Below are 16,069 nucleotides of genomic sequence, written 5' to 3'. Positions count from 1 at the left end.
ACACACACACACACACACACACACACACACACACACACACACGGGGATGAACACAGGGATGGAGGGGTGTTTTGAAAGAGAAGGGTCACTGTGTGGTAATGGCCTGAGACCCCTGGGATGGCCCAGATGCTCACTTAGCTGGGAAGGATGGATGAAATGGGCTAACCTGCTTTTTAGGCTTTAAGGGGTCAAAAATTGCCCCCTGAGAAGCCCCTAGCACTCAGCTTTCTTTTCTTTTTGTTTTTTTGAGAGTGGGTTTCTCTGTGTAAACCTGGCTTCCTGGAACTCCATCTATAAACCAGGCTGGCCCCTAACTCCGAGATGTCCTGCCTCTGTTTCCCGAGAGCGTGCTGGGATTAAAGGCATGCGCCACCACTGCCCACTTGGCATGCAGCTTTCCTACCCAGGTCCCTTGACAATAAATGAATTCTACTGTTGACTTGGACCTAAACTTGGGGACGTTGTGTGTGCCCCCTTCAGGGTGAATAGAAAATTATTAAACATAAAATTGCTAGGACCCTTCTCAGGGTCTTCCTGAGCAATACATACAGGATGTTCTTCCTTGGTCTTGATTAGTTGTGTTACATGATTTTAATGACACTAAACCTCAATGACACTAATGCCTGTGATACCAGCACCAATCTACATATGAAGACTATCATCCCCCACCACCCACCACCTTGCAGAATTATCATAAAGATTAGGAGAGCCTTGTAAGCTTGGTATAAAGTCAGCTCTGGCATTTGCTGCTCCATAAGTAAATGTTCGTTATCATTATTAGCAGTAGAGAGAACTACACCAGTGTGATCTCCAGCGTTCATAGTCAGAAACAGGCGAGCAGAGGTGGGTATTGCTGTTGGGTGGCCCCCAACATAAGGGCTTCCCGGGGTACTAGTTCCTTATTATCTCTTGGCATGATTTTGTCCGCACAGCAGTGTTGGGGTTGTAGAGCTCTCTGGGATGCGCACCTCCAGACAGTGTGCTTTTCTGTCTATGTACGATGTTTCAGTAGCATTCGTTTCTTATAAATAAACAATGTGACGACTTACCAGGAGAAACAGAGGGCTGATGGCCACCCAGCAGATCCTCCAAAACCATCCCGGGCTGAAGCCCAGCATTTCCTTCACGTCGCTGCAGAACTGAGCGATTCCTGGAATCACCCGAAGGAGAATTTGACAGGGCAGGGTCAACAGGGTCAGCACTGGTGATGGCAGGAACAGAGTGGGGGTTCCTCCCTGAGCTGGTGGGGTCACTTAGGCACTTCTCCACTTGAGGGGCTCAAGTGGCGGGGCATCACAAAATTTAATTTTATAGCAAGCAAAGCTCTTCCTACACAGAGCAGAAAAGTTGATAAATGTCTAGGGACCAAGTTCTCCGTTGGTGCCCACACTTCCCTTCTAAGATCTCAGCCTGTAGGAAGAAAGTGATCAAGTGATCTTATTTAGGAATGGTGAGCCTGCCTGGCAGAAACCAATTGGGACTATCCGTCTGCTGGCAGTTTTCAAAGGAGTTTTTTATTTTTTATTTTATTTATTTTTTTATTTTTATTTTATGTTTGAGTGCTTCGCCTACAGAAGGAGGTGTTGGGTTCCCTGGAACTGGAATTATAGCTATTTGTTACCTACCATGTGGGAGTCCTGGGAATCAAACCCAGGCCCTCTGGGATAGCAGACAGGACTCTTAACCACTGAGCTATCTTTCCTAGCCCTCCAGGGGAAATTTTTAATCACAGTATTGCTCATCTGTGTGCCAGGCCAAGATCCAGTTCTTCTGTAAAAGGTTCCTGGCACTAACATGAGGACGCCCACTGACAGGTGGGTCCCAAGAACTGAAAACGTTCCCAGCTACTTCCTCAGAACTCTGTGGCTCCTAGTGCAGGTCTACAGTGACTTTGAACTCTGTCCTCTGAATTGCTGGGGAAGTAAAGATAACATATTTTTTTTTTCTTTAATTGGCTTCTGGATTCAGTTCCCAGAATCCACAAGAGGCGACTCACCATCTCCTCTGTGTCCAGCTTCAGGGAACCCAGTACTCTACCCTGGCCTCTGCAGGTGGCCACACTCACACACACACATTAAAATCTTTAGTTCAGGTACTCTGCCCTCTTCCTTCACAGTGTATATAATGGTTGCCATGGTAAAGCAATTAATCGTAGAAATTGGAAAGCAAATGCATTTCCAAATGAGATGCTTGCTTCTTGACACTACAAACGCATCGCATCTCTGAACCTGTTTTCCTTGTGTCAGTGGCCTGCCTGTGCCCTCCCCTCTGCTGCCTCTATTCAGGGCCCATAGACGCCCTGCCACGAGCTCTCAGCTCACTTCCTGCACCTCCTCTCACCCATGTCAAAGTCCATCCCAGGACAAGGGAAAAGGGCGTGGGGATTCACCAATGCAGAGACCCTAAGAACAGTCTAGCCTCATAGAAGAGAGGGGCCCTAAGCTCTATTTTGGTGTTCTGGAAAGGGGTCTCTGTTGAGAAACTTAAATCTGGGGTGCTCTTACACTAATGTCTTAGGCCACCACTGTGGGTGAACTGCCTGACTTCAGCCTGTCTCTTCTGGGGAAGCATTACAAGCATAAAAAAAAAAAAAATCAGGATAGAAGTGATGTTCTCCCTGCAGGATGTGGCATGTGCGATACAGTGCAGAGGAAACAGTGGTGTATGGCTACCAAAGGCCCTCAGCTGAGATTATCTCACAGACCGGTCAGGAGATCCCGCTCGGTCAACTGCCCCTTCCTGTCCTCCGATGATGTCCACATCTCTGTGTGGACAGAGGGTAAGGCAGAAGGAGGGGACTTCTTACCATAGAACCAAGACACGACGACAACCTCGATGAGAGCCACGGTGAGCACTGCTGGTCCCGTGGCGTACTCCTCCAGCAGGGTCACCACGTACGCCCCTCCCTGAGAACAAGGTGACAGGTGTGTCAACGGTCTTCTGAGGTGTATAGCCTCATTACAGAGGCCTGCAGAAGCTTCTGACTATGGGGTCAGATGGGGTAATCCCCATTCTGGACTCAGTTTGAGGACTCCAGGGTCTGTCTCATGGAGTGGCCTTTGAATGTGTACCCATCCGACCACCTTACCTGGGGGAGCACATTTCCTTTTAGGTGGTGCTGAGAACGGAGCTCACAGCCTGGGGCATGCTCTCGGCCCCATCGCTCACCTTTGTTTTATCTACAACACCGACACCATAAGAGACAAACTCTAAGGAGCCTCTATGGCCACTTTGGGCTTAATGAAAATGTCTTGTCTATTCAACCTTGGAGAATGCACAACTGTAAAGACTGAATCTGGAAGCGGGGCGTGGTAGCACGCACCTTTAATCCCAGTGCTCAGGAGGCAGCCTGGTCTCTGTAAGTCCCAAGCTTAGTCTACACAGTGAGACCCTGTCTCATAAAATAAAATAAAATAAAATAAAATAAAATAAAATAAAATAAAATGGGAAAAAGACAAAGGAGGGCAGGATCTGTGTGTGGCACCAGACACCCCAGCACTTAGGTCACTGTGCCTGCCACTCTAACCTGACACACCCTGGTAAAGCCCTGGGTCACTGAGGCCAGGGCTTGAAGAGGTCCCTATCAGTATAACCTGTCTTGATCCAGGAGGACACAAGTCTGCGATGTCACCCTATCTGATGTTTGCCCTGGCTACTAAATGAGGATATTGGGAGGGGAGGAGGGAGATCACAGGAGAGGGTCTGGCTTCTTTACACCTCAAGCTTTAAAGGAGATGAAGTGGCAAATAAGACACCAGCCTGTGGATCAGGACATGAGGTCAAAGGACCCAAAAATCACCTCTAAAAGGTGCAAATGGCTGGAAATGCAAATCCTAACTTGGCTCCAGGTATTTCTGCCAAGCCTGATATGCACTTGGATCTGTTGTAAAAATGCTAAGCCTCCTGATGTCATGCACAGATCTACCAGCAGACACTGCCAGAAATAACTTTTCTCCTTGGTGGCAAATTGCTCAATGCCGAAAATTGAACCCAGGGCCTCACATATGGTAGGCAAGCAACCGAACACTCCACCGCATCCTCAGCCCGCGGCGAGCTTTTTAATAGTGCTAACAGCATGTTTAGGCCCCCAAGTGAGGACACTGTGGAAGGAAAGGACTCACTCTACTTGTGGGACTCGCTAGAGAGTAGCAGAGGCCCCTTGGAGCCCAAGGCCCTGGTACTCACTGATGTCAGTGTGAGCAGGGATCCCAAGATGCAAGTGATGACCACGATGAGCACAAACCACTCCCTGCGCTTGGCCCAGATGTGGGGAAACTCATCCAGCACAGCTGTGATCACACCTTCCAGGCCTGCGAACTGAAAGACACCGGCAGATAGTCACAGTGGAGTCTTGGGACAAGCCCGTGCCTCAAAGGACAGGGAACAGGAAGAGAGATAAGAGTTAAACAGAGAGCAAGACTAGATTACCCGCTCCCCGGCCGAGGAACTGGCTAGAAGCCCATTTCCATCTGCTATCACCAGAACCCATCACTTAGGACTTGCAGGCAAGAAAAAACAGCGCACACAGCTCTAGCATTTGTGTCTTGGAAGATCGGTTGCGCCAAGGCCGGTTCAATGCCAGTACCCTCTCTATATTAACAGAACGAGTCTCTGAGTTGAACGATCATGGCTTAGGAAGGAAGACAAGGATTTTAAATACACTGAGCCCTTTGTGCTAGGCACTTTCCCTACCGTGTGCCACTAGTAACCCTGTAAAGTACCCAGTGCACAAGGTATCATTGCTGAGGAGTGGGCAGGGGGGGCAGGATGGGGAAGAAGAATGGGAGAGGAGGGGGCGGAGGGAGAATTACCTGGAGGTGGCAACCAGTAAGTACCATGGAAGGGTCTGGGTGGGAAGGGACTCTAGCCACTTCCTGATCCCCTTCCTCCCCCCCCCCAAATAAAACCCTTTTCCACTCACCGTGCTATCCAAACCCAGCGTGATTAACATGAGGAAGAAGATGATGGCAAAGAATGTGGATGCTGGCATGTTAGCTATTGCCTCTGCATATGTGATGAAAAGGAGGCTGGGGCCTGAAACAGAGGGAGAGAGAGGGGTTGGATGCTGAGTCCCATCCTACCAAGCCATTGAGAGAGGAAGAGGAGGTGGTGGACACTGAGACCCATCCTACCCAAACTAGATCTCAGTTACTTTACAGTTATCGCCCACAAGCCCTCCGCATCAAATCAGGCTCTGTCAGCGCCAAATGCTGCTTCATCTACCACACCAGACCTTTTGCTAAGCCAGAGGGAAGATTAACCACCTGGAAAACTGTGCATCTTCAGCTTAGGGGCACAGGACAGACATAAGACTGCAGTTACACAAGCCCAGGGGCTCCACAGTGAAGCAATTCTGTGTGATCATCGGGGCCAGGTCTGCTGTTTCTAAGGTACCCAGTGATGTCCTCAGCTCAGACTAGCAGGAAATATAATAAGGACAGCCTGCTATTTTTTTTAAAGTCACATTTGGGGTCCTATGGACAGAACTCCAGCATCTGAACACCAGGTGCTCTACCACTGACCTACACCCCAGCCCTTAAAGTCCGTTTGACAGTGTGACAAGTCCTCAGTCCCTCATGGGTGACTTAGGGATGCTGTCATTTGGTCACAGAGCTAAATCAGACCAAAATACAAATATTTCTCTAGACCCTGGGACTCCATCTACTTGGTCTCATTGTTTCATGTCTGTTACATGATTTCCCATGAAAACACGAAGCAACGTGGCATCAGGAGTTATCTGCCTACTAGACAGAATCCCACCACGAGTGCCCAAGAAGCCCACTGACCTTAAACCTACCATACACATCATAGTTTTAATCCCACCATGTATTGAGGGCCCCAGCACCGGGCACCAAGACAACTGAATGCATGGGTGGATTGAAATCACCAAAGGAGTTAACTTTCAAATCTTTGAAGACGTGAAAGAACAGCTGAAAAGGTTGGCTATTTGTAAAGATTCAAAGTCGCCATCCCATGAAGAGAGCTCCTGGTCCTACCCGCGTCTTTGGCCACCTCGGACACATCTTCGTTCCTCATCTCAGCCATGTAGCCAAGCACCGTGAAGATGACAAAGCCAGAGACGAAGCTCGTCATGCAGTTCACCACACTGGTCACCAGGGCGTCTCTGCGGCGGAACCCCAGGCACGGTCAGTCATAAAACCAGTTACAGGGGCACATTCCTACAATCCCATCCCTTGGAAGGCTGAGCCAGGCAGGAGGATTGTGAATCCAAGGCTCAGCATGAGCTATAGAGCTAGGTGGGGGAGGGGAAAGCCTGACACCCCTCCCCACACCCAACCCCCCCCCCCCCCGCAGTGAAACAGCACAGTCCTTCACTGCCCTGGAGCAGGGCTTAACTGGGGGGCTCCAGGAAGGGACTCTGACCTCACGATTGTGAAACTAAGAGTTTAATATTATCTTCAAATAGAATAAGACTGCCAAGGAGAAACCTTGACAGTTTTAAAACTTCACTACATAGCTTTAGCTGGTATCCCAACACAAGGCCACATTCTTTGGGGTTGGGGGACCGGGTGGGCTCTGCCCCCATGATTATTCTTCCAATAGTACAAACGGACTGCTGGACCTTGCCACCTGTATGGGAAGACTCACTGTCTACAGCTGTGAGTGACACCCAAGCCATCATGGGTGTTTGGTTAAAATATTGAAGCCTGACGCTGCCACAATCGTGGCGTTTTTCGTACGCTAAAACAGTTCGATCCTTAGACTTTCTGTGTATATATAAATAATCAGTTTACAGTTTTCATGCTGAAGTATATTAACCAGTGTGTGCTGCACTTTTTTGTAACCTTGCTACAATGTGTCCTTGTTCTGTTTGCCTGCTTGCTTTGTTGCTTGTCTTGTTTTAGGCAGGATCTCATACAACCTGTTCAAGGCAACATTAAACTCAATATGTAGTTGAGACTGGCTTTGAACTTCTCATTCTTTGGTCTCCACTTCCCAAGTGCCAGGACTGTGGGGATGTACCTCTCCCCCACAACCAAGAATATAATATACCTCTGTGTGTGTGTGTGTGTGTGTGTGTGTCTTGGAGACTTTCTTAACCTTTGTAAAGTTACTTTCTGAGTGGGCACTATGTCATGGATGAACAGCCAGAACCTTGTGACAGCCCTTAGGGGCGATTTTCTCATGGTGTAGAGATACAGGCTTGAGATCATTGTCTTCCTCGAGCTGTCTTGTCTGTCCGTCCATTCCCAAGCTTGTCTTGGCAGCCCCACATACTCACTGGTAACAGTTGTTGTTGAACTTGTTGTAGCTAGCAAAAGCCAGGAGAACCCCAAACCCCGGACCAAGAGAGAAGAAGATCTGAGCTGCAGCATCTACCCACACCTGGAACACAGCAGGGGAGGGCGCAGGGTGAGGATGGGACCCAGCTGCGGCCACCACAGCGTTGTCATCGTTCAGTAGCCTCAAGATGCTGTGATGTTCACGCTTTGATTTCAGATCTAAAGGATCACCACACGCTTGTACATTAAATTTGAGTTGACTCTAGTGTACTATTTGAAAGAGAATTGGCTTTATCTAGTAAAAGTCAAACGAGTCACTCATATCTCACCCCTGTCTCCAAGAGTTTCTGCCAGTTGGGTTTCAAGTAGAAGACAACCCCTCTCCAGGCTCCAGGAAGGGTGGCTCCCCTCACCAGCAGGACAGAAAGGACAATGTAAGGGAAGGTGGCTGTCACCCACACCACCTGGAATGAAGGAGAACAGAAACACAGGTTACTGACATACTGTCCCAGGGACAGCAAAGAATGGAGGCAGGCAGTGCTGGCGGAGGTGTGGTGGCAAGGTGTCTTTTATTACTGAAGACCTCTAAGAATAGGGGTCCATTTCTTGTCACTTTAGGAGGCAACATGGTCTTCAAGTCCAAGGCTGGGTGTGACATACTACCATAATTCTGCCACTTGAGAAGCTGAGACAGGAGGATTCCTATGAGTTCATGGCTAGCATGGACTACATAGGGAGTTGCTGTTCAATTAGCCAGTTGTACTGGCTGGTTTTCTGTGTCAACTTGACACAAACTGTAGTTATCACAGAGAAAGGAGCTTCAGTTGGGGAAATGCCTCCATGAAATCCAGCTGTGGGGCATTTTCTCAATTAGTGATCAATGGGGGCTCCTGTGGGTGGTGCTATCTCTGGGCTGGTAGTCTTGGGTTCTATATGAAAGCAAACTGAGAAACAATCCAGTAAGCAGCACCTCTCCATAGTCTCTACATAAGCTCCTGCCTCTGCTTGTGGACGTTGTACATCGTGGTGCGCACTAGGCTCCGCACCACGATGTACAACGTCCACTCTGCATCAGCTCCTGCTTCCTGACCTGCTTGAGTTCCAGTCCTGACTTCCTTTGGTGATTAACAGCTACGAAGTGTAAGCTGAATCAACCCTTTCCTCCCTGACTTGCTTCTTGGTCCTGATGTTTGTGCAGGAATAGAAACCCTGACTGAGACACCAGTGTAGAAAAGCTCTGGGTATGGTTTTCAGTAAATAATGGCCAATATGAGCAACTGTGAGTAGCACTAGGCTAAAAGAATTTTGAAAAAAAAAATGTGTGTGTGTGTATGTATCACATAATTTGTAATATATAGAACATAATATGTAATATATATAGAACATATAATATGTATAAAATATATATAGAATTTGTATGAATGCATGCATATATGTGCAGAATGTGAAGACAGAGGTTGACATTGGATATCTTCCTCGGTTGGTCTCCGCCTGACTTTCTGAGCTCTCCCTGACTCAGACCGACAGACCAGTAAGCCCAGGCATCCTCCTGTCTCTGCCTCCCCCACCCCCAGTGCTGGGGCTGCAGTCATATACGCGTGGTCTGCTGTCCTCAGCCTTCTACGTGAGTCCTGGGGACCTGCACCCAGTCTTCATGCTTCTGTGGCAAGTCCCTCACCTACTGAGACGCCTCTCCAGCCCCTGTACATTTTAAACAGAATTATAAAGAGGCTGCACTGTACCTTCATTTACTTAGATGCACTTACATGGAAATGATATTGGTTGATTCCTTGAACCTTCTAACAGATGTGATGATGAAGAGAGTATCACAGGATGAACGTGTTTGGTGCTAAGGGAAACTGATTTTTTTTTTTTCTGTTCAGTAACCATCTTGAGTTTTGTGATACTGCAAGACCCTGGGCAGTGCAGGACAAGCTGCAGAGTCCTCACCTTGCCAGATGTTTTGACTCCTTTCCAGATGCTGAAGTAGATAATGGTGAAGATGAGCATGATGCAGAGAGCCAACTGCCAGCTGACGGTCCCCAGGTCCTGGAGTCCCTTAGACTGGTGGATCTGCAGGACATGGCGCCTGGAGTGACAAAGAGAAGTGCCTCTGAGAGTCACCTGAGCACAAAATTGGGATACCTCTAGAGGATAATGGACACCACCAAGAGGGGCTGGAATGGGGCTTGCTCATCCTGAAAGAACAAGTGGCAAATTCACCGGATGGCTGTCGGAGGAGCATCGGTCCAAACCAGACCTCTTGTCTCTTCTCTTCCATTGTCTAAAATGAGAACCTCTCAATCAACATGTCCAGCTTCCCAGTACACGGAGATTTCTGTGTAGGCAATGAGTCCTTCTTCACTCTAAGTTAGCTCTGTATTTGGGCTACTATTGCCTTCAATTCCTGTATTAAAAATACTCCTGAGTCGGGGAAATCACACGCCAGAAGAACAGAAGAACAACTGCCTAGCATGTGAGGGTCCAGACTACATCCTTAACACCATAAGAAAAAAAAAAAAATCCCACATTCTCCAAGCATCTTCCAAAAGGCTGGTCCCACTTGTAAAGCCAATACACCAAACCAGAAATGGGTTTTGAACAACTGAAGCAATTGGGTGTTTTGCTTCCATGGCAACTGGCTAGAGGCAGAAGCCAGCAAGGAGGTTATTCCCTTTGATGCAGGGATTTTCTGACCCCCTTTGGGGAGTGTAGGTAGGGGTCTGTGTGGACATGATAGAGCAGTGTGGCCTGTCATATGGGGGTACGGAGACAAAGAAGGTCAGACTGTGGAGCAGCTAGGGGTAGAGTTCCAACTCCAAACCCTGCAGGGAGTGAGGCCGCCATCCCTGCACTCACTCACGCCTGCTCCCTAATCCTTAACAGCTTTGCCTCTCAGAAATTTGCCAGGAGGCAGGGAAGAGCCCCCATGAGGTCCCACCCATCCCTGAAGACCCATGAGCAGTAAATGTTTGCTGGGATAGAACACTTTGTTCAGCAGTGAAGCACTAGGGTGTGACCCATGATCCCGAAAGCCATCTTTAAATGCATGTGTCACCCAAAAGAATAAAGGAGCAGGGGGCATCGAAGGGGGGCTAGTCAGGAAGAGTAGGGTGGTGGTGAGAGGTTGTACCGAGAGGGGAGATTCTAAGCAGAAAATAGGATCTATATCAGTGAAAATATTATTATGGAGCCTGGTGTATATAATTCATAATTCATATATGCTACTGAAACACTTTTTTTTTGTTTTTGTTTTTTTGTTTTTGTTTTTCGAGGCAGGGTTTCTCTGTGTAGCCCTGGCTGTCCTGGAACTCACTTAGTAGACCAGGCTGACCTCGAACTCAGAAATCCGCCTGCCTCTGCCTCCCGAGTGCTGGGATTAAAGGCGTGCTAAGAGGAGCTGGAGAGATGGCTCAGAGGTTAAGAACACCAACTGTTCTTCTGAAGGTCTTGAGTTCAAATCCCAGCAACCACGTGGGGGCTCACAACCATCTCAAGATCTGGAGTATCTGAAGACAGCTACAGTGTACTTACACATAGTAAATAAATAAAAAGTAAACTAAAAAAAAAAAAAAGTACCTTTAAAAAAAAAAAAACCTGCTAAGAGAGCTGAAGAGTTTTTTGGCCCCTAAGATGCCAAGCCCCAGGGTGTCCTTAACAGACTACCCCGCCTCCTTCACATGTGCTCACAAGTAAAACTCCTCAGCAGGTGACGTGGAATGGTGTGTCCACGTGATGTTGTCCTGGGCGAAGTAGTTGGTGCAGTTGCCAGTGTTCCAAGAGTTCTTGCAACTGGTCCAGGGCAGCTGGTCCGTGAAGGAGGAGATGAGGTAGTAGAGTGCCCAGGCTATGATGGTGTTATAGTAGGAGGCGATATAAAAGGCAATGATGCAGATGGCATAGCCAATGCCTGGACAGAGATGAGAAAGGCCGAGTTCACACCCGAAGGCGGTGAAAGTCCCTGGTCCCAGGTCCCAGCCATTTATGGAAGAATCTTGTCCCGCACCTCCCTCCAACCCTCCAGTTACCTTTGAAAATCGGGCAGATCTTCCTCCATATAGAAATGCACCCATTTCGGTGGTACTGGCCCAGTGCGAGCTCCATGTAAAAGAGGGGGATCCCCCCGAAGATGGCCATGATGGTATATGGGAGGAGGAAGGCCCCTGTGGTGGAAGGGAGAGAATTTTACCTCCTGCCCACATCTGTCCCCAGAACAGAACGGTCCATGGGTGTGGAGCTCATAGTTGGTCGCCCTGGTCTCAGTGCTTTGCGAGAGAGGACAGCAGACACAAGTTCCACCGTACAACCACGTGTTGGCCCACTGTCTGAGCTGGTTAGCAAGAACATTGAGAATCGCTCGGGAAGGGCGTCTCCATGAGGAAGTCTCAATTGGGTTGGCCTGTGAGAGACTGGGAAGCCCCACCCTGAGTGTGGGATACCCTACTTCATGGGTTGAGCCCTGGACTGAATGAAAAGACCGCCATGTGCGCATGCGCACACGTGACTAGCAGCTTCAAGTTCATGCCTTCTAGAACTTTCCGCAGTGATGGACTGAAACCTGGCGCTGTGAGCCAAATAAACTCTTTCTCTTTAAGCTGTTTTTGTCCGGGGATTTCACTGAAGCAAAAAGAAACCAGACTATGTACCGTCTTAGGGTCAAAGCAAAGCAAAAAATATAAACCAAGCATACAATACAGAAGAGAGGAGCCTGAGACGGAAACAGAAATAGGCTGGGCTGAGAGTCAACAGACAGTCACATTCCACAGTCACTGGTTTCCCCAAAATCCTGACCTCCAGATTCAAGGGTCCACCCCAGGCCTCATGAAGATGCCCAGGTGTGGAACCACGTGGACCCATCTGACGATGCACACAGATGCAGTCTCTGACTCACGGAACTGGATCCTCCCTCCTCAGTATTACCTATGATTCCAGTCCCTTGACCACTGATATTTTTGACCTGCATGTCCATAATTCCATGGGCCAGAGTAGTTCCTCACAAGCCGTCGTTTTGAGAGTAAGACTGATGAAGATGGTGGTTTCCACGGATTAAGATTGCTCACTGGCAGCGTAAGGTTTAGCCCAAAGGATGAGTCAGCTATGATTTTTCCCTTGGTAACTTTCCTGCCTTTAAAAATGGATCATCCCTAAAAACCAGAGGCCAGTGCGACGCAGAAACGTCGGTGTAATTAGTCACCTAGAGCAAGCCTGGCTAGAGCATCAAACCCACGCTGTGTTTTAATGTTGGACCTCACCAATGTAAAGGATTTACCTGACTGGCTTTGCAGTAGGAAATGTCACCAAGGACCCAGGCCCTTGTACAAGGCTTAGGCTAAAGGTCCTGACAAGCAGGAGTTATGACTTCCATTCCTAGGCAAGGGGTTTGCCATCTCCCATGGCCCAAGGAACTTCCCTTCATAGCCACAGAGCAGTCATTAAGAAAAGAAACTTTGCGTTTAGTCACAGACGTCTGGCTGACATAAATGAATTACCTCCCAGACCTCACTGTAGTTGCCTCTTAAACAGCTTGTCAAAATACACGTCCACGGATTTGATGCCCATTTCTTCTTGCCCAGTATCCACACATAGGGTCCATACCTACTCACCTGTCTCCCCTCATCTGCTCTGTTCTCTCCCAGGCTCCCCAACTCCCACATAGAATCAACAAGGTAACTCCTCTGATTCAGCCTTAGGGTTGCTAGAATGGACAAGACAAGGCATCTACAACAGGAGAGATTTTTTTTGTTTGTTTTTGGGTTTTTTTGTTTGTTTGTTTTTGTTTTTGTTTTTGTTTTGAGACAGGGTTTCTCGGTATAGCCCTGGCTGTCCTGGAACTCACTTTGTAGACCAGGCTGGCCTCGAACTCAGAAATCTGCCTGCCTCTGCCTCCCGAGTGCTGGGACTAAANTAAAGGCTTGCGCCACCATGCCCGGCAACAGGAGAGATGTAAATGTATCCATGCACACTTTGGGGTTGACAAGAATGTTACCCTGGGCTTGGGCTCAGCTTTGATTCATCAAGTCTGATAACTTAAAGACTTTGGACCCAGACCAGTGCCATTCTCTGGCCTCACATAGGTTCAAAGGCCTAGCAGGGTCTGGAGCCACCACCTCCCAATGTTTCCTCCCACAGGCCTGATAACTCCAGACTTTTCTGCCAGCAAGAGGGAAAAACTTCAGCACTGTGTGGCAAATGTGTGGCAAGTGCTCTCTTGCTTCTGACTCAGAACAGGAGTTTGAACACACACAGCAAGAAGGAAAGCCCTTCCATAAAGGAAGCACAAGCAATTCTAATTAGCCCAGGGACATGCGTGGGAGAGCTCGGGGCCTGCTCTACAATCTTTACAACCGGAAAGCCTCACACAGGCTACCTTAGGCGTTCTGCTGACTGAAGATCAGGCTAGCATGGAAGCTTAGGTTTCCTGTTTAGGCTCATGTCAGTTACCCAGGACAGTAAAGATTATGACATGTCTTGTGACCTCCTACAAGGGTCTACAGCCCACCCCTGGGTCCCAGGCTCTGCCGGTGGCCAGTGGCACTAACCTCCGCCATTCTGGTAGCAGATGTAGGGAAAACGCCAGATGTTGCCCAGGTCCACAGCATAGCCAATGACAGACAGGAGGAAATCCATCTTCTTGCCCCAGGTCTCCCGTTCCACTTGGTGAATCTCAGCTACCAGGGTGGTGGTGGCAGCTGGCACAGAGTGTGGCACTTCATCCCCAGCGCTTGTGCTGGGAACTGCAGAGTACCCGTTGGATATTTGGCCAGGCTCTGCCCTGTCCGCTGGCGTGGGGACACCCTTCTGCAGAACACCATTTTCTTGGCAGTCCTCTTTGTCCTTACACTCTGACAGCACTTTCTGAGAATTCAAGGGTGTGGTCTCCATGCTGCTGGTCAGTCAGTGATGCAGATGCCCATCTGCCAAGGACCCTGACTAGCTCTTGGTTCTTGGTTTTGAATCTCCTCTCAGTGTTATGGAGACAAGACTCAGAGCTCTGTTGAAAAAACATACAGAGAAGAGAGAGAAGAGAGAGAGAAGAGAGAGGAGAGAAGAGAGAGAGAGGAGAGAGAGGAGAGATTTGTTTTGTTTGTGGCACTAAACATTCATGTTTTAATTTTTTTGTTGTTGTTGTTTTGTTTCTTTTAAGATGGGGTCTCAATCTGTAGCCCAGGTTGGCCTTGGTTTTCAGCAGGTGTCCTCGCTCCGCTTCCTGGGTGCTGGGATTACAGGCATAAAACAATCCCAACAGCTCCATCTGATAGTTTAAATGACCTTAGGTGACAGGATTACAAATGCTCTAATCTATAAGCCAGCCCATTTGCTCAGAGTCAATAAAATCAACGAAACTTTTCAACAAATGGAGGGGGTCAAATCACCACCAAGTAATCTGAAAAGGAAGCAAAACAAAAATAGCAAATCACCAAGACTGCGCACGGCTTTACTTAAGGACCAGCGCTTGCGTCATTGAGAGGGACGCAAATGCCCCCTGTAGTTTATCAGTAACCCAGAGGAATGTCAGAGGAGCTTCCCTGCAGAGCCAGTGAGTCCTAGATACCATGCCCACAAACAGCAACACAGCCATGCCTTCTGCCCGCCAGCTGGAAGAGACAGTCCCTTCCATCACTTAAAGGGAGCACCGAGGTAGTTTAAAGAGAGAGAGACGCAAACGCCACCCCCGGGAGGTGCCTAAAGTCCTATATCTGGGTCCTTTCTTACCCTTCCAGGCTGACTCCCCCAGCCCCCACCCCCACCCCAGGGATCCACCTGTCAGTCTTTCCATGGAGCCTCTGCAGGTCCCAGGGGCCATGTCCTTCACCACTTCTCACCATTCGTACTTCTGGGGCTAAGCCACTTATCACTGCAGCCGTGAGCACACCCGTGATCCAGGGGGTCAGGGTGAAGAATGTGCAGGTCACGGAGCCCGGGCATGCCTGGTGACCCTGTACTCCTGTGCCCCTGGGGAAGGCTGTACCTTCATTTCACTGCCGGGATGGGGCACAGGGAAGGAGCTGGGCTCTCTCTTCTGGACTGAGGATGAGATTTCTACACGTGGAGTAGAAATCTGAGCCCTTTTGGACTTTAAACCTCCTGCCTGCTATAAACTTAGCAGCAGCCGAGGCTTTCCAGGTCTCGTTCTTTCAGGCTTTTGACAGTTCAGGGGCTAGGCTACGCCTCTGCTTTGAGATGTTGTGCCTCTCTAACAATGGACTCTCAGCATTGCTCACAATGGCAGAGATCCCATGCCAACCTCAAAGGCCCACTGAGGGTTGAGAGTCAGTGCTCAGCTCTTACCTGCTAGGGTTTGCAGGATTTTACTCTTTGCCTTAATCCTTCCTTTTCTTCTTGGATCAAAAAGCTCAGGCTGGCCTCGAACTTACCATGACCCTGAACTTCTCTGACCTTTTCTGCTTCTATCCCTGATTGCTAGGATCGTGTGTGAGCACCACCAGGTCTGTTTTATGCTGCACTGGCGACTGAACGCAGGACTCTGTGCACGCTGGGCAAGCACGCAACCAACTTTTCTGTAACAGCTCCACAACTCGCTATACAGATGGATGTGAAGACAAAAATATTGTGGGGGGCTAGGTATGCATCTAAGTAATAGAGCATTTGCTTAGCAGGTAGAGTTTTACACACATCCATACACACTGAAAGAAACTGGACATATCATGCATACCGTGGATATAAATATTGTCAAAGATTAGATATAAACACCAGGTGGTGAGAGTAATTAGAGTTTTGTGTTCAGTGGGATTTTTTTTTCTTTTTCTTTTTTTAAAAAGCAAAGTAGAAAAATTTAAGTTTTTTTTTTTTTTTTTTTTTTTTTT

At 48.5% G+C, this 16,069-nt stretch overlaps 1 protein-coding gene across 2 annotated transcripts in view; it reads right to left on the bottom strand.

Moving 5' to 3' along the window:
* The window catches only part of Slc6a4 (solute carrier family 6 member 4), a 33,869-nt gene that overhangs the window by 7,729 nt on the left and 10,071 nt on the right, over positions 1 to 16,069 (bottom strand). The window contains exons 1-12 of one of the 2 annotated variants that reach the window (XM_029546086.1): positions 15,068 to 15,199; positions 13,784 to 14,235; positions 11,273 to 11,407; positions 10,935 to 11,154; positions 9,195 to 9,333; positions 7,574 to 7,708; positions 7,244 to 7,347; positions 5,997 to 6,124; positions 4,922 to 5,034; positions 4,186 to 4,317; positions 2,807 to 2,906; positions 1,050 to 1,150 (exon numbers count right to left, since the gene is read on the bottom strand). In XM_029546086.1, coding sequence (XP_029401946.1) covers positions 1,050 to 1,150; positions 2,807 to 2,906; positions 4,186 to 4,317; positions 4,922 to 5,034; positions 5,997 to 6,124; positions 7,244 to 7,347; positions 7,574 to 7,708; positions 9,195 to 9,333; positions 10,935 to 11,154; positions 11,273 to 11,407; positions 13,784 to 14,126 — 1,650 coding nt within the window. In that variant the 5' untranslated portion in view covers positions 14,127 to 14,235; positions 15,068 to 15,199. Of the gene's footprint in view, positions 1 to 1,049; positions 1,151 to 2,806; positions 2,907 to 4,185; positions 4,318 to 4,921; positions 5,035 to 5,996; positions 6,125 to 7,243; positions 7,348 to 7,573; positions 7,709 to 9,194; positions 9,334 to 10,934; positions 11,155 to 11,272; positions 11,408 to 13,783; positions 14,236 to 15,067; positions 15,200 to 16,069 lie in introns of those variants that run through there. The other variant, XM_021212536.1, reaches the window with a different exon arrangement.

Source organism: Mus pahari, chromosome 14, assembly GCF_900095145.1.
Source record: "Mus pahari chromosome 14, PAHARI_EIJ_v1.1, whole genome shotgun sequence".
In the NCBI taxonomy this organism is placed as follows: Eukaryota; Metazoa; Chordata; class Mammalia; order Rodentia; family Muridae; genus Mus; species Mus pahari.
This window is presented reverse-complemented; position numbering and strand designations above follow the sequence as displayed.